Source organism: Caretta caretta, chromosome 28 (genome assembly GCF_965140235.1).
Source record: "Caretta caretta isolate rCarCar2 chromosome 28, rCarCar1.hap1, whole genome shotgun sequence".
Lineage (NCBI taxonomy): Eukaryota > Metazoa > Chordata > Testudines > Cheloniidae > Caretta > Caretta caretta.
The window spans coordinates 14,643,195-14,670,188 of NC_134233.1; the positions used below are offsets into that span (position 1 = coordinate 14,643,195).

At 52.2% G+C, this 26,994-nt stretch overlaps 1 protein-coding gene across 2 annotated transcripts in view; it reads left to right on the forward strand.

The window, feature by feature from the left end:
* The window catches only part of LOC142070325 (uncharacterized), a 48,774-nt gene extending 23,539 nt beyond the window's left edge, over positions 1-25,235 (forward strand). Inside the window, exons 1-3 of one of the 2 annotated variants that reach the window (XM_075123987.1) lie at positions 11,375-11,467; positions 12,337-12,463; positions 22,623-25,235. In XM_075123987.1, the coding sequence (XP_074980088.1) occupies positions 11,390-11,467; positions 12,337-12,463; positions 22,623-23,989 (1,572 nt within the window). In that variant the 5' untranslated portion in view covers positions 11,375-11,389 and the 3' untranslated portion in view covers positions 23,990-25,235. Of the gene's footprint in view, positions 1-11,374; positions 11,468-12,336; positions 12,464-22,378; positions 22,394-22,622 lie in introns of those variants that run through there. The other variant, XM_075123992.1, reaches the window with a different exon arrangement.
* Positions 25,236-26,994: the final 1,759 nt, after the last annotated feature.

Consider the following 26,994-nt stretch of genomic DNA (forward strand, 5'->3'; position numbering starts at 1 on the left):
AAGTTGATCTAAGCTACGTTGACTTGAGTTATGCTATTCATGTAACTCAAATTGCCTAGCTTAGATCGACTTTCCCATGTAGACAAGGCCTTGGTAACCTAGTCCAGTAATTATCTATCCCTATAGTTGGAAAGGTTTTCCTAATATCCATCCTAAACCTCCCTGGCTGCTGATCCAGCCTATTATTGCTTGTACTATCCTGCTGCTCCGTGGCGAACAATTGATCACTGTCCTCTTGATAACAGACCGTAACATATTTGAAGACTGTTATCAGGATCACTTCAGTCGTCTTTTCTTTTGTAGTGAGTCAGCCACGCCCAGTCCCTGTTCAAGCCCAAATTGAGGGTGTTAAATTTGCAAATGAATTGGAGCTCTGCAGTTTCTCTTTGAAGTCTGTTTTTGAAGTTTTTTGTTGAAGGATAGCTACTTTTCAATCTGTAATTGAGTGTCCAGGGCGATTGAAGTGTTCTCCGACTGGCTTTTGTATCTTACCATTCCCGATGTCCGATTTGTGTCCATTTCACCTTTTGCATAGAGACTGTCCGGTTTGGCGAATGTACATGGCAGAGGGGCATTGTTGGCACATGATGGCATATATCACATTGGTAGACGTGCAGGTGAACGAGCCTCTGATGGTGTGGCTGATGTGGTTGGGTCCTCTGATGGTGTCACTAGAGTAGATATGGGACAGAGTAGGCAACGGGGTTTGTTAATTTGGGCTTGAGTAGGGACTGGGAGTGGCTGGCTCACTACAAAAGCAATTTTTCCTCTCTTGGTATTGACACCTCCTAAACAATTATTGGGAGTGGACCACATCCACCCTGACTGAATTGGCCTGGACATCACTGGTTCTCCACTGGTAAGGTGACTTCCCTCTCTTCATATGCCAGTATATTTCATAGAATCATAGACTATCAGGGTTAGAAGAGACCTCAGGAGGTCATCCAGTCCAATCCCCTGCTCAAAGCAGGACCAACCCCATCTAAATCATCCCAGCCATGTATCTGTAATTTTCACTTCATACATCTGAAGAAGTGGGGTTTTTTACCCACAAAAGCTTATGCCCAAATAAATCTGTTAGTCTTTAAGGTGCCACCAGACTCCTCGTTGTTTCTGGGAGACCTAGAAGACTGAACAAATATATTCACACTTGCCTTCGTGGTATAAAAATGATAGCCCCTAAGACCTGGTTGGGAGTAGCCTTCAGGCAAGGGTACTGCCTAGCAGTGGGATGGGAGAACTGCCAGACAGCTACTAATCCAAAGGTCTGCAGGAGACAATACAGTCCCCCGGCTGATGGAGCGTGTGGCTCCTCATGGTTCCTGTCCAAAACCTAATCTACATTGCCGTTGAAACCCCCTTCCAGGACAATAATAGTCTCAGGGTCACAGCCAAGCATGGCCTGGGCAAGTGTCTGCAGAAAGGATGTGTGGTTTTGTCCCAGCGTGTGTGTGTGTGCGGGGGGGGGGGGTTCAAGAAAGCGTCCCCTTCCTATTCCTTCAACTTGACTACTCCTAGGCCTTAAAGTCAGAAAAGACCATCATGACCATCTAGTCCGATTTCCTGCACGTCACAGGCCACAGAACCTCACTCACCCACTCCTGTAATAGACCCCCTAACCACTGGCTGAGTTAGGGAAGTCCTCAAATCAAGGTTTAAAGCAGTGGTTCTCGACCAAGGGTACACGTACCCCTGGGGTACACAGAGGTCTTCCACGAGGGGTCCATCAACTCATCTCGATATTTGTCTAGTTTTATTACGGGTAACACAAAAAGCACTGCCAAAGTCAGGACAAAACGACAATTTCATACAGACAATGACTTGTTTATGCCTCTCGATAGATGACACACTGAAATGTAAGTGCAATATTGATATTCCAATTGATTTATAATGAGCTGGTAAAAATGGAAAGGAAGCAATTTTTCAGTAAGTGCGCACCGTGACACTTCTGTACGTTGCTGTCTAATTTTGTAAGCAAGTCGTTTTTAAGTGAGGTGAAGCTTGCGGGGGATACACAAGACAGATCAGACTCCTGGAAGGGGTACAATAGTCTGGAAAGGCTCAGAACCACTGGTTTAAAGACTTCCGAGTTACAGAGAACCCACCGTTTATGCTAGTTTAAACCCGCAAGTGACCTATGCCCCACACTGCAGAGGTAGGTGGAAAAAACCCCGGGGTCTCTGCCAATCTGTCCTGGTGGAAAATTCCTTTCCAACCCCAAATAAGGCGATCAAGTAGACTCTGAGCATGTGGGCAAGACCTGCCAGGCAGATACCGGGGAAAGAAATCTCTGTAGTAACTCAGAGCCCTCCCCATCTAATGCCCCGTCTCCGGCCGTTGCGGAGTTTTGCTATGGGCAGTCGCCGATGGGCCACAGGCCATTGTAGGCAGTCTCCTCATCCCATCCCCTCCGTAAATGTATCCAGCTCAGTCTTGAAGCCAGTTCGTTTTTTTGCCCCCCACTGCTCCCCTTGGAAGGCCATGCCAGAACTTCACACCTCTGACTGCTCGGCAGGTGCAGCAAAAGGGGACCCTGCCCCGAGGCGCTTCCATGCCAAACACACCCACCCTGAAACAGAACAGGATTCGTATACTCCGGAGAGTGCTGTAGGGTGACAGCTACCCCAGCTCCCAGTCCCTCCGGAGCCAGGCCACACTCAGCTCTTCAGGGTAAACCCCCCCTGCCGTTCAGGGTGACCCCCTTCTCCTCTCTCACTGACCCGGGTTGGGAGATTTCTGACAAATCTGGGCACGGCCAGAGAGCTGGGGAAAGAAATATCCAGAGACAGTTACTGGCTCAGGAAAGGGGAGATGGGTCCCTCACTTCAGACAGCAGAGCGCGATCTGAGTGGGGCCGTTACCCGACCATCACCCTAGGCGTGACATGGTTTAAGCCCAGCGGATCAGCATCTGCACCCAGAGAGCGGGATGAGGAATGTTAGCTCTACCAAAGCTCATTCGTGCCTCAGTGACCCTGCGATGGGCCCAGCCGTTCCTGCTCATGCCAGTGTCACCAGCCGTGGTCTCTCTGGGTGGGAGGGTTGCGGGCAGGGATGCTGAGGAACAGAGGCTTGGTCTCTGAGCTCCGCAGGGTGCAAACTCCAGGACGTTCTCCAGACACGCCTAGCATTGAACGTGACGTCTGGATTCTGGCGGATTTGTGGGATCTTCCCTCTCCCTCCCCCAGTCCCAGCCCCACTCAACCTGGTGCATGCCACTGGGGGAAAAGTTCTGTATACGGACCACTGTGGCAACGCCAGGATCCCTGGCCAGGCATCAGAGAGACAGCAGGGCAATCCCTTTCTTCAGCCCTGTCCCGGCCATCCCGACTTTTTTGGCCAAAGTGGGCATTTGTCGCTGAGTGGTGATGCCAGTCCAAAGCAGGGGGGAGGCAGGGCATGGGCGAGCAGAGATGCAAGCCCCAGCCTTTGGGAAATACGGTCACCCTAGACAGCAAGGGTGTTAGCTTCTCCATCCCCCGTTCTCACTGAGTGGTTTCACGTCAACTCAGGGCCTCAATAGAAGGAAAAACCTTCTCCCTAAGTCACTTGACTTCAGAAACCCTGTCATGCTTCCCTGCCGGGGAGTGGTGGGAAGGGGCAGGACGCTTACAGATGCCACATCTAAATCCTCAAGTATTGAGAGGCTTTGGAGAACCTCAGAGATCCAAACACCAGAGTTACAAACTGACCAGTCAACCACACACCTCCTCTGGAACCGGACATACGTGATCCAGCAGCCGCAAAGACCAAAAAATCCAAATTCAGACACAGTACAGTATTGCGTGAAATGTATTTGACAGAAAATAAAGGGATAGCAGCCATTTTCTTCTGCATAGTAAAGTTTCAGAGCCCCCCAGCCATGTTCAGGTGTAAACTTTGGAAAGAACAACCAGAACGTTTCGTTCAGAGGTACGAACGTCCTCCGTTCCCAGCGTGTTCGTCACTCCGGTGTTCTGCTGAATTGCCAACCCCAAAGGCTCAGAAACCCTGAGGCAGGCTCACCCAAAATCATGAACATGTCTTTACAATCATGTGACTGTGTCAAAAGACATTTGGGCTTCTTTTTATTTGCCTTCTGCTTTCTGAGTCTTCAGGGCGCACGGGGGTCACATTTTGAAGCTTTCTCTGTAGCCACGAGGGCTAGAAACTTACTTTTTTCTTTAAGAGCGAAAAAATGTCCACTTGACTCCAGGAGCTGGGGCTTTACGGAAAACAATAATCGTCATGAGAGTTGACAACACTGAGGAAGGCCCCACCCCATCTGGTCTCAGAGCTCTGAGACATCACAAGGCTGAATTCCCCTCCTACCCGACTAGACTGGTTTGAGCATTGGCCTGCTAAACCCAGGGTTGTGAGTTCAATCCTCAAGGGGGCCATTTAGGGATCTGGGTCAAAAACTGGGGATTGGTCCTGCTTTGAGCAAGGGGGTTGGACTAGGTGATCGCCTCACCTTCCAACCCTGATATTCTATGAATTGGATAGACCTTGTGGCTCCTTTCCACCAGGAACTGTTATGGTGGGAGGTAACAGGTGGCTCTGCTTGCTATCCAGGCTGACCCCAGGTTCTTTTCCTGAGCACGCGAGCAAATGTTTAGCCTTTGGGAGACAATGTGTCCCGGTGTATTTAGGGCATCAGTTGTCCTTGGAGAGAAGTCGTGGCAGACAGCCGAGTTGGCTCCGGCTTTGTTCTCTGAATTCAGAGGCAATTTGTCACCCAAAGCAACAACCTGGGAACCAGGCGTCGGGATGGGCTGAGATTTCTGGAGGAGCAGGCTTCCCCTGGGCTGTTTCTCCGCTCCAAGGCAGGTGTATTTGAACAACAACAAATCATACTTAGAATTAGCCTAGAGTCTGCTCGCTATTTCTCCTCCAAAGGTGCAAGGCCCAGGACATCTCTCGCTCAGCCGTGGGGCCACACTGGCCTCAGTAAGGTAATATAATAACAAGAGTGGCAGCAGAGGTTATTATTTAACAGCTTGCAAGAGCATTTATCTCACAAGGAGGGGGGTGAAACACTGGGATGGGTTCCCTAGGGAGGTGGTGGAATCTCCTTCCTTAGAGGTTTTTAAGACCTGGCTTGACAAAGCCCTGGCTGGGATGATTTAATTGGGGATCGGTCCTGCTTCGAGCAGGGGGTTGGACTAGATACCTCCTGGGGTCCCTTCCAACCCTGATCTTCTATGAACCCTAATCTATGAGGCTATGAATTCATGCAATTATTATTCAGCGAGGCAAGGGTCTGGGCTGACAGGGCACGTCCTGGAGGGAGAGGGGGGATCTCTGAGGCCCTCGGCGCTGGGGGGCGAGGGGGGGGGTACTTGTCCTCAGCCCAGGGATGGGGCAGCAAATGGAGGGGAGGGGCAGATGTGGGGAGGCGGGAATCTCTCTCCCCACTGATGCCCCCTGCAGCTGCAGGCCCTTGCCCAGGGTCTCGCGCTCTCTCCTCTTTCCCCCTGTCCCGGTCCCCGAGGGCAGACCCCAGCCCCCGCAGACACCCCCCAGCCCGGGACGGGGCGGGGGTTTGCCGGGCACAGGAAGGGGCTGGAGCAGCCGGGAGCGGTGGGTGCCGGGAGGAAGGAGGCAGGAATCAGGGAGAACAAAGAACAAGATCATCAGACGCTGGGCGAGCAGCTGCGGCTCCCCCCGGGGTCCGTGCTGGGGGGGGGGGGAATCCCCTCATTAACCCCTCCCTGCCCGGCCGGGGACTTTCTCCCGCTGGGACCAGCCCGGAGCCAGAGGGAAAGTGAGACAGAGACCGTGGGAAAGTGACCGTGGGAAAGTGAGGTATGGAGGGGGGGGGTCCCCCCACCCCCACCCCGTGTCTGTGTCTGGAAGGGGAGAGATAAACACTCCGGTGGAGAGGGGGGGGGGAGACTGTGAATTGCAGGGGATTTGCCTGTAAAGGGGGGGTCAAGTTCCAGCAGATCTTGCCTGTCTTCTCTGAACACCCCCCCCCCCCAAGTTTTGGCCTTTTTCTTCCCCATGAAAGCTATAAACTCCGTGTCTATTCCCCGCCTTTCCCTCGCCAGCCTGCCCCAGATTTGCCTCCGGTTTCTCTGCACTGGCCCTTTTAAATCGACAAAAGATCTGCAAGTGTGTTCCCCTCCCTCCCCCCCGCACACACACACACACACACACACACACACACACCCCGGTTTAGGTGGCCAATCGGTGCGCCCACTCCTTCGCTAAATAGCAAGGCAGTTGTGGGGTGCGGCTGCTTCTGGGGTGGGGAAGGCGTGCCCGTTCTCTGCCAGCAACAGGGCAGGGGCACAGGAGGGGGAAAAGAGGGCCGTGCTCCCCCTACGTAGACTGACCAGCCCCCGGTCACCCAGTCTAGGCTTCCCCCCAGCTGCCCAAGGCAGCTCCCCACCCCTGCTGCTGGGCCCACACGAACTTTGGGCTTCACTGCCTGCCCTTCGCTTCCCCTGCCCATGTGGGTGGCCGGGCAGTGGGGGAACCATCGCTTCCAGAACACCTCTCCGCGGCTCCATCTCACTGGCCGGACCCCAACCAGCGGGACCCCGCCAAGAGCTCCCAGCCTCCTACGGCTCCCAGAGAAGGTCTGTCTTCAGGTGACCTCCGCAGGACTTAGCGGTTCATTCCCGCTCCCTCCTTCCGCCAGGATCAGTGCACTTTGCTTTCGCACACGCTACGTATAAATGCACTGCGGAAATGCAGCCACCTCTTTGGAAAGAGCAGGGGAATTTTGGATAGGAAGAATCTTTTCCTCTTATGCCAAATGCTTGAGTGATTTAATGTTCAGACAGGGCTGCATCTGTGACGGTCTCATCTGACTGTAAAATATAACACCGCAATTTCGAAATCAAAGTCAGTGTTTCTTTTTAAATCAGGACACTAAGGCTCACGGTAGTTTGAAAAAACACTCATCTTCCCGTCCTCTTGTATTAACAGTACAAAGCACTTTGAAAATCCTATAGATTATTCAACCTTCATGTTGTTTATATTTTTTCACTGGATCGGCTTGGATAATTAAGGTAGGTCTGTCCAGTTCCCCTTCAGAGTCTCACGCACACATACAATGATCCATTAAGAACAGAAGAACGGCCCTACTGGGTCAGACCAAAGGCCCAGCTAGCCCAGTGTCTTCTGACAGTGGCCAGGGCCAGTTGCCCCAGAGGGAATGGACAGAACAGGGAATCATCAAGTGATCCGTCCTCTCTCTCCCATTCCCAGCTTCTGGCAAACAGAGGCTAGGGACACCATCCCTGCCCATCCCGGCTAATAGCCATTGATGGACCTAACCTCCATGAATTTATCTAGTTCTTTTTTGAACCCTGTTATGGTCTTGGCCTTCACAACATCCTCTGGCAAGGAGTTCCCCAGGTTGACTGTGCGTTGTGTGAAGAAATGCTTCCTTTTCTTTGTTTTAAACCTGCTGCCTAATAATTTCATTGGGTGACCCCTTGTTCTTGTGTTATGAAAAGTAGCAAACAACACTGCCTTATCTACTGTCTCCACACCAGTCATGATTTTATAGACCTCTATCGTATCTCCCCTTAGCCGTCTCTTTTCCAAGCTGAAAAGTCCCAGTCTTATTAATCTTTCCACATACGGAAGCTGTTCCAGACCCCTCATCATTTTTGTCGCCCTTTCCCTGAACCTTTCCCAATTCCAATATATCTCTTTTGAGGTGGGGCGACCAGATCGGCACGCAGTATTCAAGATGTAGGGGTACCATGGATTTATATAGAGGCAATAGGATATTTTCTGTCCTATTTTCTATCCCTTTCTTAATGATTTCCAACTTTCTGTTCGCTTTTTGACGGCCACGGCACGTCGAATGGATGTTTGCAGAGAACTCGCCACAACGGCCCCGCGATCTCTTTCTTGAGCGGTAACAGTTAATTTGGACCCCGTCATTGTGTGGTTCACTGCCCACGCTGGGCAGACTTTACAAATACATGGGCTCAGGCAAACCTTCATTTGGCTTGACGTCCCCCCCCCCCGGGCTTCTTTCCAGAAGGCCACTCGCATAACCGCTCCATAGATAGGCCCCTAGATAGGTCCCTCTGCCCTCAAAAAGCTTTTGCAAACACCGTGTGGGGAGGTTCAAATGCACAGCAGGGAATTGTTGCCATTGGAAGTCAGACCACACCGGTCACAAAAACGTTTCCGTTCGTCCTAGTTTGGCTAATTTCCTTTTAACACACAACTCAAAAAGCCAGCCATATTTAGTGCTTATTTATAAATCTCAAAGTGTTTTACAGAGGAAGGTCAAGGTCATTATTTCCATCTGGGAAATGGGGAAACTGAGGCATGGTGCGGGGGTGTGTGTACAGAATAAACACCCCAACCCGTGGCCAGAGCAGATACGTACCCTCTTTGCAGTTGCTGTCCCAGACCCTGTGATTCTGGCACACTGTACCCATTCACGTCATGTAACCGTGATGGTTCTGCGGCCCTGGGGGACTTTCTGTGGCCATTTATGTTCCTGGGTAAATTTCAACAAAAGTGTACGCACAGCTGACGTTCACCCTAATGAGGGTTTCACGCGGGAACAATCAGACCCCGTCGTTTTCCCAAGGGGCGCTCCACCGAAATACACTCGTTTAGCATCAGAATTTGTCTTAACTTTATTCGTCTTACCTAGAGCCGGTTCCTTTGCCGTCGGTAAATGGGAAAGGCTCACTCCTTCAGGCTGACACTTAATGCTTCACACCTGCTCTTCCTTCTGAACTGGGAGCACAGTTGTCGTTGAGGGACAGTGTTATGTTGACCCAGTGACTAACCTCAACGTAAGAACATTTCTGCCAGCTGATCCAAGTAATTGGTCTCTTATGCAGTGGTAAGCCAGGGCCAGTGAAATACTGTTTTAGCCATTTTTTTAAAAGCACGCAAAAATAAATAAATTACATAAACTGATAGGTAATGGCCAAGAATGAGGTTTATAGGACCTTTACATGAAGTTACAATTTATCAACCGGTGTGGAGCTTGCCTGGAGCATTTCTCTGGCAGATAAGTGACTGTTTTATTGTGGCTTTATCTCCTGGCTATTCAGGTGGTGACAAACCATATTCTGCTAATCATAAAATCGTAGAAGATCAGGGGTGGAAGGGACCTCAGGAGGTATCTAGTCCAACCCCCTGCTCAAAGCAGGACTGATCCCCAACTAAATCATCCCAGCCAGGGCTTTGTCAAGCCTGACCTTAAAAATATCTAAGGAAGGAGATTCCACCACCTCCCTAGGGAACCCATTCCAGTGTTTCACCACCAGGCGTTTCTCCCATCCCCACTGCGCAGCCCCCGGGTCCCTGGAAACCAATGGTTCTCTCATCAGTCTCGGGCACCCGATACTCCAGTCCCGTTCCCTGGCCCGCTTCATACCCTGCCTTCCAGCACTGGTAGTCTGACGTCTTTCACTGTCTTGCCTCCACGGGCGGTCAGCTGGAGTCTCAACCCAGCTGGCTTCCATGTCCTGGAGCTTCAGCCACCTCCCATTGGGAACCTGCAACACGTATCTGCTCCCGTCACCGGTCAGCCCAGACTAAGCTGAGCTGTCCCCTTTTATACTCTGATCCCCTCCTCGCTAGGCCTTTCATCTTCACTCTCAGTGACAGGTTTCAGAGGAACAGCCGTGTTAGTCTGTATTCGCAAAAAGAAAAGGGGGACTTGTGGCACCTTAGAGACTAACCAATTTATTTGAGCATGAGCTTTCGTGAGCTACAGCTCACTTCATCAGATGTTTACCGTGGAAACTGCAGCAGACTTTATATACACACAGAGAATATGAAACAATACCTCCTCCCACCCCACTGTCCTGCTGGTAATAGCTTATCTAAAGTGATCAACAGGTGGGCCATTTCCAGCACAAATCCAGGTTTTCTCACCCTCCACCCCCCCACACAAATTCACTCTCCTGCTGGTGCTAGCCCATCCAAAGTGACAACTCTTTACATAATCAAGTCGGGCTATTTCCTGCATAGATCCATCTCAGTGAGATGATCCGGGGCACTTGCCCCTCTGGTTACTGTTCACTTTCGGGGACACAGAGTGGCCTTCTCGGCGTTTTTAGGAGCCCCTTTGGTGACCTGCGCATGGCTGTGTGTTCCCAGCAGAGCTGGGAATAGTTAAATATCCCAGAGTGTCCTGCAGCTTAAAGCAGCTGGCTCTGGGATTTTACTGCTTAGAAATGAGCTTGAATACCTTGAACGCTGCATGCCCCGCCTTGGAAAAAAGTTAGAACTGGAAAAAGAACAGAGAAGGGTCGCAGAAATGATGAGGGGTCTGGAACGGCTTCCATATGAGGAGAGATTAATAAGACGGGGACTTTTCAGCTTGGAAAAGAGACGGCTAAGGGGCGATATGATAGAGGGCTATAAAGTCATGACTGGTGTGGAGAAAGTAAATAAGGACGTGTCGTTTACCCCTCCTCATCACACAAGAAGCAGGGGTTGGATGACATTAAGAGGCAGCAAGTGGAAAAGAAGGAAAATTGGAGTTACTTCTTCACACAATGCAGAGTCAACCTTTGGAACTGGCTTTTAGGGGGCCGTTCTGAAGGCCAAACGTATAACTGGGTCGAACAACGAATGACGTCATTTCACGCAGGATAGGTCCCTCGGTGGCCATTAGCCAAGATGGTCAGGGAGGCAACCCCATGTTCTGGGTCTCCCTAACCATCTGATTGCCAGAAGCTGGGGCTGGATGATAGGGGATGGATCACTCATTCATTGTCCTGTTCTGTTCATTGCCCCTGAAGCCGGCCACTGTCAAAAGACGGGATACTGGGCTAGATGGACCCTTGGTCTGACCCGTGTCACTATTCTTGTGTCTTATACAATCGTAAGACGGGAAGGGACCTTGACAGGTCATCTAGTCCAGTCCCCTGCACTCATGGCAGGGCTAAGTATTAATGAGCTTTACCCTAATCATAGAGATTTCCATTGTGCTAGTGGAGAATAGCTGTCCACCACGCTTTTGCTGGGGAGAGACCTTCATTAAAGCTCCCCCTAAGCCCCACCAAGGTGGGGACGTTCTCCAGCTGGGACTAGCCCCAGGTGCTGCTGATGGGAACTCCTGACCCAGAAACTCCCAAGGGATTGAGAGAGACCTCTCCACTCCCTATATGTCTGTGAGCCCCAGAGCTGCTCCCACCATTAAGGCCAGAAAGGATCATTAGGTCATCTCGTCTGACCTGCTTCACCCAGGCCCTTCCATTTCTCTCACGCACCCTGTACTGCGTCCAATAACTTGCTTTTGGTAACACGTCTTCCTGCCTGGGATCCCCCTTCCCAGCACACGCAGAGCGGGGCCAGCGGCGGGAGAGAGAAAGCCCCCGAGAATGGGATGGTGACCACGCCTCCCATCTAGAGGGTGGAAGGAGAGAGGAAAGTGGGGGAGAGAAAGGGACTGAAGAGGAGAAATGAGTGAGGGGGATTGCCAGACTCCCAGACACACCTGCTGCACCATCCCTGGGCACAATCATGTTCCTGTGAACAAGGTGAGGAGCAGAGAGAGGAAAAACCAGCCCCTGACTCTCCCTGTTCCCCCTGCGTGCTGCCCTGGGGATAGTGTCAGGGGGAATCCCCCCGGGGGGCTCCTTTGGTTCTGCTCTTTCCTAGCGTTGGATTCAGACCCTGTCCCTGGGAGGGATTAGAAATGTCTCTGTGGGTTTAGTGCTGCAGAGTAAGGTTAATGTTTCGCTCCATGCGACCAAGGATCAGGGACGAGAAAGGGCCGCAGCAAAGCCAGGGAAGGAAGGGATCCCCAGGAGAATGGGGGGGGGGGGCGGTTCCTGCTGGAAGGAGAGGGGCAGTGAATACGTGGGAGGGGGGCGCTTCTGGGCAGTTGTGTCTGGAGGTGGGAAGGGGAGGAAACCTACAAGGTGGAGAAAGGGAGGGGGACAGGCTGGGACTGGTTTAGTTTGAGGCTTAGATTCTGTGAACAGACCCTGGGGGTTTTAGTGGGATTTGTGAAACGGGAAACAAACCCCCTGGCTGCTGCAAGATCTGAAGGGGGCACCCTCCAGGGAGGCTTAGGGAAGCTGCCTTGGCCCCTCACATCCAGCTGCTCTCAATGAGGAAGAGGTTGGGCTTCCTACCAGGCAGCTCGCCCTGGGACCCTGCTAGGGGCTCCATCTCCTGTATCCGTCTGTGGCTAGTAGGTGTGTGATGGATCTGCTGGGAGAGACGAGGGGTGTCTCTTCGCCCCTCACCCTGGTGTTTCCTGGATGCTCTGAGCGGGGTGGGGGTGGGACTCTGTTGATAACGAACCACCCAGAGTTTCCGTTTGATTGGCTCCTCTCCCCCACGAATAGTGGGGCTATGACTGGGGCAGCAGGTCCTGAGTTTTGGACTCTTGCTCTTTCAGGGGCCGGTGACCTTCGAGGAGGTGGCTGTATATTTCACCAGGGAAGAGGGGGCTCTGCTGGACCCCGCTCAGAGAGCCCTCTCCAGAGACGCCATGCAGGAGACCTGTGAGAACGTGACCTCGCTGGGTAAGGGTTCCCGTCCCCTCGGTTCTTGGCAGGGGAAATGCAGGGTTAAGGTTCACGTCGTCCTCACAGTGCCACCTTAACTCTGCCCAGTTTCAGCATCGCCCCGACCTGCCAGGGACACACACACTCGCCCTCTGCCCTCCCCTGCTACCAACCGTTCCGGGAACGGAGCCCAGGAGCAGTACCGCACAAAGTCTAACCCTTTCCTTTTGCTCCGATGATATTTGGGTTTCTTTCTGTCCTAGCAAACAGAAGCTGCCTGCCCCTGGCCTGCACTCAAACCCTGACTCTACTCCACGGGAACCGGCTCAGGCGTGCAGAATGAGGCCACCCCTTTATCCTCTCCGGCAGGAATCCTCCGGAGTCGTCATCTTCACTTACCCCTCGCACTGCAGAGCACGAGCATGCGTGCCCCTAGACCTATCCTGACACAATCTACTAAACTCAGCATGGCCATGGGGCAGACCCGGTCCCTCCGGGGTCACCCGCACCTCCCTCCATACCACAGTCCCAGCTCTGCCAAGCCGCCCCAACTGCTCCCTCCCCCATCCGATTACAGCTACGGCTGACCCCGTGCACGCAGCCGGAGGGCATGCCAATAAATGCTGGGATTCCCGTCTGTGAACACAACACAAACAGTGGCATGTTCTCTTAGTCCTTCCTCGTATCTATTGTAGATTGATAGATTTGAGTGCTGGAAGAGACGATCGGGCATCTAGTCTGACCTGTATAACAGGCCATCGAATTTCACCCGGTCACGACTATACTGAACTGACTACCTTGTGTATGACTAAATTATCTTCCCATCTTGACATCCTTCAGGAAAAGAAGTCTCCAGTTCTTGTGGTCATTAGTTAACCTTTGCAAAACCTTACTAAACCATTCCCAGTGGCTCTTACTCTCAGGAGTTGTGTGTGTGTGGGCGGGAGCGGGGGGGGGGGGGGGTCAGAGTTAAGGTTACACTGTGAGGGTGGTATGTACTTGAGCTCTTCATTTTCTGGTTTCCCGAAGTCTACGTTTAGCCTTGTCCCTATGGTGAAAGGCATGAGACCACACTGGGCAACTTGACTTTCCTTGAACGTAGTTTATGGGCATTTAATTTCCTTGATTTTTTTTTTAATTGATGCTTTCGATACTATACCAGTGTCTACACTCGAGCTTTTGCCAGAATAGACATGTTGGATGGGGGAAGGGGGATTTTCCACAGCCCTTATCAACAGAGGGATGAGAGCAGACCATGTCAGAGTCTGCGCGTGTGTTTTCAAGGACTTTTAAAATATTGCTCTGAACCCAGAAATGTTGGTATCCGAGGGCAAAAACTTCCAAGAGGAACTCCTGCGGGACGCAAGCGAAATGCCGAATGCACAGTGCCTGAAAGGTATCAGTGGCAGGGCTGAAATGTCTATCCCCAAGTGCATGGGTGCCAGGTTCAATGGCCCCAGTCTGTTCTCTCGGTCCAAACCATTATTGTGATTGTAGATGACTGGAAATATTGTGGCTAATCAGAGAAGCCTCGGCCTCGCGGCTTTTCATGCACACGTCGCGTGCCTTTCAATCGCCGGCTCCTCGCTTTTCCGCGTGCCAAACTCCTCAGTTAGTCACTTTTGCGACGCTGCTTCCCCGTCGCGGCAGTGGGGTGGCGGGTACTAGCTGAGAGACGTGGCAAGTGACTGAGATCAGTCAGATAATTAGAACCGTAGTTCAAAGTTTTTTAGAACTTTTTGAAGGGGCGGGGGTTGTATTTTAGGGGGAAAAGGGAAGGAGGAGAATCCGGGGAACTACATCCTCACCTTGCCTCAGGGTTGTCGGACAAGATGCCCTCTTGATGTCCTTTTCAGACCGGATTTTACGATTTATCATCCTAGCCCTTCACTTTGCCCGTATCGCCCTGTGGAGAATGTGGGCATTCTTAATTAATATTCTTTTGTCATGAACAATATGTATGACTCAGTTTCCTCTCTCGTTTTGCTTTGTTACCCACTGGGGGTGAAGGCGTTAATTCCTCCTCTGGGACCGGGGAATTAACGTCTGTTGGAGTAAGGTAGGCCTGCCCAGGTTGGCAGGGATACGCTATAAGGAACTGTCCATATATGAATGGAGTGCCCTGGAGAGACACAACGACCGGGCATCGGTTTGTGATGACTGTGAGCCAAGGGACCATCTCGGGACAGAGGGACTAGGTTATAAACAAACAGGGCTTCCAGTTAGCTCCTGCCCAGGTAGGGCCGGCTTTAGGTGTTGGCGACACGGGTGCCCGCCCGGGTGGTAGAAGAGGGGCATGATGCCAATGGGCAGAGGGGCGCCCAGAGCAGTGAGTGACAGTGGGGAGTGCAGTGAATGGGCAGAGTTGGGGGGACATAAGGGGTGTGCCCCCCCCCCCAAACTCACAGAGGTGATGCATGGGGAGGCGCCCGGATTTCTCCCTGCTTTGTCCGCATGGAGGAACGTTAGAGGGGTGAGCAGTGATGCGCAGAGTGCATCCCCCCGCCCCCAAACATTCCTCTGTGCCCTCCTAGGGAGCTCTGGGGGGCTTGGGGGGGTGGGGGGGGGCAAGCAGCAACGCCAGGTGCTCCATGCATCTAGGGCAGTTTCCCCATGTGGGTGCAGAAGGGGTTCGGGGGCTCAGACGGGATTATTCATGATTATTATTTTGTCTTTTACAAATAATTTCAGACATACGTCTCAGCTGAAAATCACCCTCAGTTTTATCAGTGGCTCCACTCTCTGCTTCTCTGCGCTAGCCCGAGATGGGGTCCATCTCCCCTTCCGTCTGCCAGGGTTCGCGCCTTCCCTTACGTTATTTTTGGGAGCATGCAGAAACCTGACTGCAGGAGCCAAAGATTTGATCCATGTAAGGCAGGGGTCTCAAACTCGAATCACCAGGAGGGCCACATGAGGACTCGTACGAGGGCTGCATCACACCCCTCCTCCCAGCCCCCACTCTGCCCCTGCCCGCCGGGAGCAGCAGGGGGCTCAGGGCAGGGGGTTGGGGTGCAGGAGGGAGTGCGGGATGCGGCAGGGGTTTGGGGTGCAGCAGGGGGCTCAGGGCAGGGAGTTGGGGTGCAGAAGGGAGTGCGGGATGCGGCAGGGGGTTGGGGTGCAGCAGGGGGCTCAGGGCAGGGGGTTAGGGTGCAGGAAGGAGTGCAGGGTGCAGCAGGGGGCTCAGGGCAGGGGGTTGGGGTGCAGGAAGGAGTGCGGGGTGCAGCAGGGGGCTCAGGGCAGGGGGTTGGGGTGCAGAAGGGAGTGCGGGATGCGGCAGGGGTTTGGGGTGCGGCAGGGGGCTCAGGGCAGGGAGTTGGGGTGCAGAAGGGAGTGCGGGATGCGGCAGGGGTTTGGGGTGCGGCAGGGGGCTCAGGGCAGGGAGTTGGGGTGCGGGCTGCAGGAGGGGTTCGGTTTCCGGCCCTGCGCCGCTTACCTTGAGCGGCTCCGGGGAGGCAGGGGTGCGCACTGGGGCCAGGGTAGGCTCCCTGCATGCCCTGGCCCCGGCCCCCTGTGCTCCGGGAAGCGGTGGGCACCCTGTCCATGTGGCCCCAGGGGGATGGGGAGCAGAGCACTCCATGAGCTGTTCTTGCCTATGGGTACCTCCCCCGAAGCTCCCACTGGCCGCGGGTCCCCGTTCATGGAGTTCTCTGCTCCCCTTCCCCCCGGGGGCCGCGAGGGCAGTGTGGGGCCCTCAGCACCATGGGGTTGGCAAATCTGCAGGCTGGATCCAAAGCCCTGAGGTGCCGGATCCGGCCCCGGGGCCATAGTTTGGCCACCCCTGGCCTGGAGGTAGGCTAGGGCCACAGCGCGCTGGGGAGGGTCCGGGGGGGGGGGGGCCCCCACGGGAAACTTGACCGGCCACAATAGCCGCTTTGAACTCATGAAGGTTGCAAGGATCCGTCCCCCGCTCCTGCTGTGGTTTGGCAGTTCAGAGTTTTGGAGCCGCTCTACATTGGTGTAGATTTGTCTGCCAACCTTTCCAAGATTTGCTGCTGTCGGGATGAATAAAGAACACTTCTATGTTCTTCCATACTTCAGTCTCTGTATCCTGAAGTAAAATCACCAGGCCAGGCTCCTGTTGTCTATACACCGCACGTATTGTGAGAGAGAAAGCGTGGTTTCTTGCCAGTTCTGAGACAGATGTTGCAGATGGGTTGATTTAGTGGGGGCTTGGTCCTGCTTTGAGCAGGGGGTTGGACTAGATCATAGAATCATAGAATCATAGAATATAAGGGTTGGAAGGGACCCCAGAAGGTCATCTAGTCCAACCCCCTGCTCGAAGCAGGACCAATTCCCAGTTAAATCATCCCAGCCAGGGCTTTGTCAAGCCTGACCTTAAAAACCTCTAAGGAAGGAGATTCTACCACCTCCCTAGGTAACGCATTCCAGTGTTTCACCACCCTCCTCGTGAAAAAGTTTTTCCTCATATCCAGTCTAAACCTCCCCCACTGCAGCTTGAGACCATTACTCCTCGTTCTGTCATCTGCTACCATTGAGAACAGTCTAGAGCCATCCTCTTTGGAACCCCCTTTCAGGTAGTTGAAAGCAGCTATCAAATCCCCCCTCATTCTTCTCTTCTGCAGGCTAAACAATCCCAGCTCCCTCAGCCTCTCCTCATAACTCATGTGTTCCAGACCCCTAATCATTTTTGTTGCCCTTCGCTGGACTCTCTCCAATTTATCCACATCCTTCTTGAAGTGTGGGGCCCAAAACTGGACACAGTACTCCAGATGAGGCCTCACCAATGTCGAATAGAGGGGAACGATCACGTCCCTCGATCTGCTCGCTATGCCCCTACTTATACATCCCAAAATGCCATTGGCCTTCTTGGCAACAAGGGCACACTGCTGACTCATATCCAGCTTCTCGTCCACTGTCACCCCTAGGTCCTTTTCCGCAGAACTGCTGCCTCGCCATTCGGTCCCTAGTCTGTAGCTGTGCATTGGGTTCTTCCGTCCTAAGTGCAGGACCCTGCACTTATCCTTATTGAACCTCATCAGATTTCTTTTGGCCCAATCCTCCAATTTGTCTAGGTCCTTCTGTATCCTATCCCTCCCCTCCAGCGTATCTACCACTCCTCCCAGTTTAGTATCATCCGCAAATAGATGGCCTCCTGAGGTCTCTTCCAACCCTGATCTTCTACGTGTGTTAAAGCTAGAACGTACGGGTTCCTGACAAATTAATTCCTAATACAGGGAACTTTTTTTTCAGAATAAGCTCTGGCATCAACTTTCGCCGCTTCGATTAGCCTAATCAAGTGATGATTCTTGTAAAGACGTTGTCCGCGATTTAACCGTGTTTTCTAAGTCCAGAATTTTGCACTTGTTTATATATTTATATTCTTTTTATTCTGTAGCTGACGTAGAAGTTGCTAAGTTATGCAGTTATAACAACAGAACCCCCGCCGAAGCAAGCTCAGTGTGGTCTGTGTTCTGTTTGACGGGTTTTTTAAGCCTTCATCTCGTGAGACTCCAATTTTTACAGTTATGGACAGTGGAAATTCCAGGAGCAGATGACGCAGTGTCCATCACGTTTTCCTGGAATATGTGAAAGAGCGTACTTCTCTTTTAAATGACTTACTCCTGGTTTGTTTGTTTTTTTTTAATTTACAAATACAAAAACGAAATGGGTGAACTAAGCTTTTATTCTGTGTGTTTGCAGAGTTATTTGAAAGCAGTAACAGACCAGCCCGAAGAAAAGCTGACCTATAAAGGATCCTCTCTCATGGCATCATATTAAACCAGCCCGATAGAACTTCTCTGCTCTATCAAGTGGCATCTTTTACAATGTGCAGACAGATCGGTTCTTCTTTAAAGCATTTCAAAGTTAATTTTTTTTTTTTTTTGCCCAAATCACAGGATGTGACAAATTTCTTGTAACTTGGCCGTTCTCTCTGGTTTTTGCCTTCAGATCCGGGCGTCCAGAGAATGGCGGCTGCTGGCCGGGAGACCAGCTCTGAAGGCCGCGCTGCCCCCATCGGCAGCCCCGAACAAAGGGTGGTCTGGTATCTGGTGTATTGCCATACTTACTTCTGCCCTGTTGGAGTCTGAAGCAGAGATCGCTCAGGACAGTGGGGGAAAGTGGTTGGGAAACAGGAAATTTTGGGGAACAGGTAGCGAAGAGGCCTGCAGGGACTGAGAGCGGAAGCGAGAACACCGGGAGCAATTGCTTCTGGAGACCCAGGAGGTGGAGAGGGGTGAGACCAGTGGGAGGAAGGGGAGTGGGTCTCATAACGAGTGACCGGGCTAGCTGCACCCTGTCCCCTTCCGGGTCTCTCTGAGTGCCCCCCTCAGCTGTCAGGCCGCAGGCTTTTCCCTCTCCTGCAGTGGAATTCTGCAATTTTACCGTGACCGACACCGGGCCCTGGGCGACAGTAACTTACGTATGAACCTCACTTGCCCAACAAATCAGGCTGAGTGCAGATACCTTCGTCCGTCTGGGGTCAGTGTTGTAGAGTGACAAAACAGGCATCTTCAAACCCTAGCTGTGTTTATTTTGGAGAAGGAAAAAGGGGTTGCCTCCCATAGAGACGTTGGAAGGGGAGAACCCAGTCGAGGCTTGGAGAACAGCCCATATGGCAAACAGCCAGGCTGGGAGTGACGTGTCCCAGTGCCCAGAGTCATTTTCCCACCAACTTACGCAGCATCACCTTGTGGGGTCCGTTAAACCTCTCCACTCGCCCGTCGGTTTGGGTTCATAACCTGCTCCCAGGCTCGGCTCAAGGTGGGGTCCTCCCTCTGTTCCCTGATGAGTCCCTGTCGTGCTCCAGCTCTGCGTGGGCATCCTTCTTGGGGGGTCTCCGCATCAGGGTATGGGTCACCTGAAGTCTCGGTGGGGTTGGATGGCCACTCTCCTGAGTCAGGCTCTGATCGGTGCCCAAGTAATCCCCAGCTTGCTAGCCCTTTCTTCCCCTCTTCTGCGGCTCGACAACTGTATTCACGTAGGATCTCCTGGATCCCCAGCCAGTCCTGTCCCAGGACCACAGGGTCGGCCAATTTTGGGGGCTGCACCCACCTGGAGAACCTAGTCATGGTGGCTAGTTTCCAGACTGGCCCACGCGGTCGGATATGGCCATATGTCCCCGTGGATATACTAGAGATGTGTCTCAGTCCCTGCCAGTCTAGGTTTGGTACTGGGCCGGCCCGGATAAGCATCTGGCTGCAACCAGTCTACCAAGGCTCTTGTGGAGATCCCGTCGACTCGTATGGGGGTCAGGAGTTTCTCTGGACCACTTTTCCGGGCCCAAGGGCTGGCTATGCACACCTGCCCATAACTACAGTCCATATAGGGGCAGTCTCGCCAAAAGTGCCCCTCCTGGCCACACTCATAGCAGCGGTCTTGGTTCCTCTTGGTCCCCAGGTCTGCCTTTTGTCAGGGCTGGCCCCCCTAACAGATCCTCCTCTCTCTGGGCTGTAGGTCGGCTGGCTGGCTGGCCATCTTCGGTTGGGGTTCAGATTAGCAGGTAGCATCAGGGGCATGCGTTGTGGGTCCCCTGGTTGGGGCGACTGCGTCCCCCCTCAACTCCCTGCTGGGCCATCCCTCTTGCCCAGGCTCTCGGGTGTACAGGGTCACGGTTTTGCCCCCCTAGGCTGCCAAATAGTCTTCCATCAACTTGACGGTCTCAGCCAATGTCGCTGGCCGACGTCGCTGCATCCCCTCCTTCCCCCACGCACACCGGGGAGGATTTGGGTGAACTCTTCTAAAGTGACGGCTTCTGCCACCTGGGCCCCGGACCGTTTCGTGGGCTATGGTTCTCGGCGGAAAGTTTCGGGGTTGATGCCGGTTTGATCCAAGATGGCTGCTTTCACCTTCTCGTAGCTCAGAACGTCTTCCGGTCCAGATTCCGGGATGCCGCGTGGGCTGGTCCCATCAGGTATAAGGCCAGGAGGGTGGCCCAGGGGCCACGGTAGCCACCTGCTCAAAAGTCACTAGAAACGCCTCCAGGTCATTGCCAGGCCCCACCTTTGTGAGGTTTATTGGGAGGCCGACAGGTGGGGTCCCTTCTGGCAGCCCAGCTGTGGCAGGGGAAGGTGATCTTGTTGGTTGCACCTGCTGGACCAACTGTTCTTGTCGCACCCGGTGTTGTGCGGCCAGCTCTTGTATCATCTGTTATTGCTGGGCTGCTGCAGTTGGTCACCTGCTGCTGGGGGTTTTCCAGCAGCCGTTTCAGGAACTTGCCCATCTCCTTCTCGGGTCAGAGTGACTGCTAGTCAGGACAGAGGGGTCGTCAACTCGTCAGCTGTCTCGCCTACGGGGCCTTTCAGTGGGAGCCGACCGGCGCCCGCGTTCTCCATTATGCGTCGCAGGCCCTGTACACCCCATCCATCTTTGGGGGCGGGGTGAGGGTGCCGCTGCCCCCCAGTTAAGTCCGCCTGCCTGCCCTTAGCCTCAGGGCAGTACGGCCCAATGGCCAGAGTCAATATGGGCACCCTCTCACTCAGACTCGAGGGCCTAGTGGCCAGAATCAATTCAATTTCCCTCTCCCTTGGGCTGTATGGCCTGGTGGTCAGAGTCCATAAAACAGCCCCCCTCAGCAGGACAATGCAGCTTATTGGCCAGAGTCAGGGAAGTGGGCCACCACCAAGGAGGGGGTGGTGGCCAGGGTAGGGGGACCAGGGCTCTCGCTTTCCACCGGGTCCCCGTCCAAGGCCCTGGTAGTGGCAAGCATCTGTGCCACGGAGTTGGCAGGGATCCAGCTGAAACACAAAAGCTGGGTCACTAACTGGGTCCACATCCTGGCTCCCCTGGGCTTCTTCCTCCTGTATCCCCTGATGCCGTGTCCGTGACGTCTTCAGGGTCTCGCTACCCCTGGTGACTCTGGCCTCCACAGGGGCATCCGCAGGTATCCAGGTGTCTGCCTAGGTCTCAGTGTCTCCAGGTCCTGCAGTCTGGGGCTTTGGCTGTTCCCTGGGCTGGGAGCCAGCAGCGTGTGTCCCGCCTCTCCCACGGTCAGTCTGGAATGAGCTGGGTGTCTCCCTTTTATACTGAGACAGCACTTGGAGCATGCCCAGCAGGGGCGAGGGGGCGTGGCTTTCTCTGCCCAGCGTGTGGGGTTAACCCCTTCTTGTCCAGTGCGGGGCCTGTACACCCCGTCACATCTCCACACCCAGGGATGTTCATACCCCCACCCATTACATCCAACTCACTAGATTCCCTAATTCTGCAAAATGTGATTTCCTGACACCTAATGCTGCTGAGATCCTGCATTCAGTGATCTCCCTGCCCTTCCTATTCCTGACTCCACCGAACCCCACCAGCCCATGCTGGCTGTTCCCCGCTTCCCCAGGACTCTCACATTGTCTCTGGACCGCTCGGTCAGCAAGGAGCAGTGCCAGGGGGACTTGCCCTCTCTCTGGCATCTTCACTTTCCGGCACATGGTTTTACCTTCTTTATGTTTTAGTAGCCTCTTTGATAATAACTAAGGCTCCGTTTTAGTAAAAGTTCTGCACCGGTCACGGGCCCTAAACAAAAATTCACAGGCCCGTGACCTGTCCATGTCATTTACTAAAAATACCCGCCGTGACAAAAACTTGGCTGGGGGGCCAGTCCGGGGGCTAGGGAAGTGGGGGCTGCTGTTACTAGGGGGGGTTGGTGAGGCTTCCTACCGGCTCCGTCCCTGCAGAGTGTTGTATACCTTTGGGTACCTGGTGAGCTGACCCTGGGATTTTACTGGTCTACCGTGGACTGTGGTTGAACTAATATATAAACCTATACATTCAGCTGATCTCCCCTTTCTTTCCAATTTACAAACTTGATATCATTTCCCACCTGGAACAAAGGGAAGAGTTTTGGGCCCCAGAGGTCAAAGGAAAGAGAGATTCTTAGAGTTCACTATACTGGTGAGGAGACATTAAACAAACTCAGAATCTGTAAGTGTCCGGAGGAAAGAGCTGGGATTCCACACAAAGACCATGAGAGCTTTCTAAGTTCAGGAGTCTCCTCAGGAGGTGTTGTAACTTCAGGGTACATATCACTCATGCCCTCCTACTGATTCTGACTGACACCTTCCCATTGAGAGCTTGGGTGGGATCTTGCGGCAGAATTGATCCCTTCCTCTCTCCCATAGAAGGGAAGAGTTTGGGGGAATTCAGATCCCGATTTTTATTTTCTCTCACTCTAGCTCTTATTTGGGTTTGCCCCTCCCTTTTCCTGAGGCTTCTCTCTGCATCCCAACAGGTGATGGGACGGTGAGGAAGAACAAGGAGCAGAAACCCCAGCATGAAGATGCTGAGCAAGTGGAACCAAATGGGGTATTATCACAAAGATCCAAAGGGAAAGTGTTCAGGAGTAATGAGCAGCGAAAAGCCTGTCAGAGTCAGGAGACGCCGGAGAGCGAACGGGGAAACCAGAAAGGGGAGAATGTATGTAAACCGATGAATGGGTGGGGAACTCAGAAGGACCTCAAAGAAACAGTAACCCAGCAGAAAATACTCACAGAAAAGAGAAAAAATACATGCACTGAGTGCGGGAAACATTTCAGTTACCACTCAGGCCTTGTTAGACATGAGATAATTCACATGAAAGAGAGACCCTACGAATGCAGTGAATGTGGGAAAAGTTTCACTCAGAGCTTAAAACTTATTACGCACCAGAGAATTCACACAGGGGAGAGACCCTATGAATGCTGCGAGTGTGGGAAACGCTTCACTCGGAGATCAAACCTTTTTACGCATCAGAGAATCCACACAGGAGAGAGACCCTATGAATGCAGTGAGTGTGGGACAAACTTCACTGACAGTTCAGCCCTTCTTAAACATCAAAGGATCCACGTGGGAGAGAGACCCTATGAATGCTGTGAGTGCGGGAAAAGCTTCACTCAGCAAGCAAGCCTTCTTACACATCAGAGAATCCATACAGGGGAGAGACCCTATGCATGCTCTGAGTGCAGGAAAAGTTTTACTAGGCGCTCAAACCTTATTACGCATCAGAGAACCCACACAGGGGAGAGACCCTATGAATGCCGTGAGTGTGGGAAAAACTTCACTGACAGCTCAGCCCTTCTTAAACATCAAAGAATCCACACAGGAGAGAGACCCTACGTATGCTGTGAGTGCGGGAAAAGCTTCACACGGAGCTCAAACCTTATTACTCATCAGAGAATACATACAGGGGAGAGACCCTATGAATGTTGTGAGTGTGGGACAAACTTCATTGACAGCTCAGCCCTTCTTAAACATCAGAGAATCCACACAGGAGAGAGACCTTATGAATGCTATGAGTGCGGGAAAACCTTCACTCAGAGCTCAAAACTGGTCACACATCAGAGAACCCACACAGGGGAGAGACCCTATGAATGCTGTAAGTGCGGGAAAACCTTTATTCAGAGCTCAGACCTTATTAGACATGAGAGAATCCACACGGGGGAGAGACCTTATGAATGCTGCGAGTGCGGGAAAAGCTTCACTCAAATCTCAAGCCTTATTACACACCAGAGAATCCATGTGGGAGAGAGACCCTATGAATGCTGCGAGTGTGGGAAAAGCTTCACTCAGAGCTCATACCTTATTAGACATCAAAGAACCCATAAAGGAGAGCATTTATGAATGCTGTGGGTGTGGGAATGGCTTTACTCAGGGTTCAGCCCTTTTTTATCATAAGAAAGTCCTCACCAGAGAGAGATCCTCGCAGTGCTGTGAGTGCGGGAAAAGATTCACACAGAGCTCAGACCTTACTACGCATCAGAGAATCCACATATGAGAGAGACCCTATGAGAGTTATGAGTGTGGGAAAAGCTTCATTCAGAACGCATCTGTCATCAGAGAAACTGTAAGGGGGAACAACACCATGAAACCCTTGTCTAGAACTGTCAAACTTTTTTTTTTTTAAGTCTTTTGCTGTTTCCGACATGCAATGCAGCTTGCACCGTTTGCGTCACCATAGTCCCTCAGCTCCGCCAGGTGAGTGGCCCACTTTTGCCTCTTGCAGCTCAACCTTCTTTGGGTTTCAGAGGAGCAGCCGTTTTAGTCTGTATCCTCAAAAAGAAAAGGAGGACTTGTGGCACCTTTGAGACTAACCAATTTATTTGAGCATAAGCTAGCTCACGAAAGTTTATGCTCAAATAAATTGGTTAGTCTCTAAGGTGCCACAAGTACTCCTTCTCTTCTTTTGGGTTGAATCCCATGGTCCTTTCTATCAACCCCATTGTCCTATGACTCTTAGAAGTATGTGTCCTTCCTATCAGGAATGTCCAGGAATGTCTGTCTCCTCAGGTGGAGGACATAGGTATGACCTCAGCTAGCTAAATGGAGGTAAAATTTACTTGACCCCGATCACCATGATTTCCATGGAGTTAGCTAGTTTGCCTTCGCTTTTCTTATGTAAAAAAAAAACAACAATTTTTCCTGTAAAGCCATGTATACTGGCTGGGGTGATCTAGAACATTTCCTCCTCACCTGACCTAACCTCCATCACATTTCCTAGTCTAAACAAACCTGGAGAATCACATTTTTACTCTTCCTACCACTGCAAAGTTGTTGTTCGAGTCACCGTGTACCCCTCTGAGGAGAGATTGTCTCATTCCCCGTCCTCACAATGCCCAGGGTTGCGCTGAACTGTAGTTGTTTTTCCTTCCATTTTTCTCATTTAAAATAAATGTTAATAGAACAAAAAGCAGGAACGGGGTGGGAAGAAAAGGATATGGGATGTGTCGGAGGGATCCCCTCCTTCCCCATCACTCCAGAACTCTAACCTTCCATCTCAGCCATGCAGAGGTTATCTTCTTTATGGAATCATACAATCATAGAAGATTAGGGTTGGAAGAGACCTCAGGAGGTCATCTAGTCCAACCCCCTGCTCAAAGCAGGACCAACCCCAACTAAATCATCCCAGCCAGGGCTTTGTCAAGCCGGGCCGTAAAAACTGCTCAGGAAGGAGATTCCAACACCTCCCTAGGTAACGCATTCCAGTGCTTCATCACCCTCCTAGTGAAATAGTGTTTCCTATTATCCAACCTAGACCTCCCCACTGCAACTTGAGACCATTACTCCTCGTTCTGTCATCTGCCACCACTGAGAACAGCCGAGCTCCCTCCTCTTCGGAGCCCCTCTTCAGGTAGTTGAAGGCTGCTATCAAATCCCCCCTCACTCTTCTCTTCCACAGACTAAATAGGCCCAGTTCCCTCAGCCTCTCCTCATAAGCCAAGTGCCCCAGCCCCCTAATCATTTTCATTGCCCTCTGCTGGACTCTGTCCAATTTGTCCACATCCCATCTGTAGCGGGGGGACCAAAATTGGATGCAATACTCCAGATGTGGCCTCACCAGTGCCAAATAGAGTGAAATAATCACTGCCTTCGATCGGCTGGCAGTGCTCCTACTAATGCAGCCCAATAGGCCATTAGCCTTCTTGGCAACAAGGGCACACTGTTGACTCATATCCAGCTTCTCGTCCACTTTAACCCCTAGGTCCTTTTCTGCAGAACTGCTGCCGAGCCATTCGGTCCCTAGTCTGTAGCAGTGCATGGGATTCTTCCTTCCTAAGGGCAGGACTCTGCACTTGTCCTTGTTGGACCTCCTCAGATTTCTTTTAGCCCAATCCTCCAATTTGTCTAGGTTACTCTGGACCCTATCCCTACCCTCCAGCGTATCTACCTCTCCCCCAGCTTAGTGTCATCTGCGAACTTGCAATCCACACCATCCTCCAGATCATTAACGAAGATGTTGAACAAAACTGACCCCTGGGGCACTCCGCTTGATACTGGCTGCAAACTAAACATGGAGTCATTGATCACTACCCGTTGAGCCCGACGATTTAGCCAGCTTTCTGTCCACCTTATAGTCCATTCATCCAATCCATACTTTTTTAACTTGCTGGCAAGAATACTGTGGGAGACCGTATCAAAAGCTTTGCTAAAGTCAAGATCTATCATGTCCACCATTTTTCCCATATCCACAGAGCCAGTTATCTCACCACAGAAGGCAATCAGGTTGGTCAGGCATGACTTGCCCTTGGTGAATCCATGCTGACTGTTCCTGATCACTTTCCTCTCCTCCAAGTGTTTCCAAATGGTTTCCTTGAGGACCTGCTCCATGATTTTTCCAGGGACTGAGGTGAGGCTGACTGGTCTGTAGTTCCCCAGATTGTTGTTCTTCTATTTTTTAAAGATGGGCACTATATTTCTCTTTTTCCAATCATCCGGGACCTCCCCGATTGCCACGAGTTTTCAAAGATCGTGCTCAATAGCTCTGCAATCACATGAGCCAACTCCCTCAGCACCCTTGCATGCATTAGATCCAGACCCATGGGCTTCTGCATGTCCAGCTTTTCTAAATAGTTCTTAACCTGCTCTTTCACCACTTGAGGGCTGCTCAGTGTCACTAGGGCGGGAGATCATAGATTCATAGAACTGGAAGGGACCTCAAGAGGTCCCTCTAGTCCAGTCCCCTGCACTCATGGCAGGACTAAGTATTATCTAGACCATCCCTGACAGGTGTTTGTCTAACCTGCTCTTAAAAATCTCCAATGGTGCAGATTCCACAACCTCCCTCGGCAGTTTATTCCAGTGCTTAACAGTTAGGAAGTTTTTCCTCATGTCCACCCTGAACTGTCCTT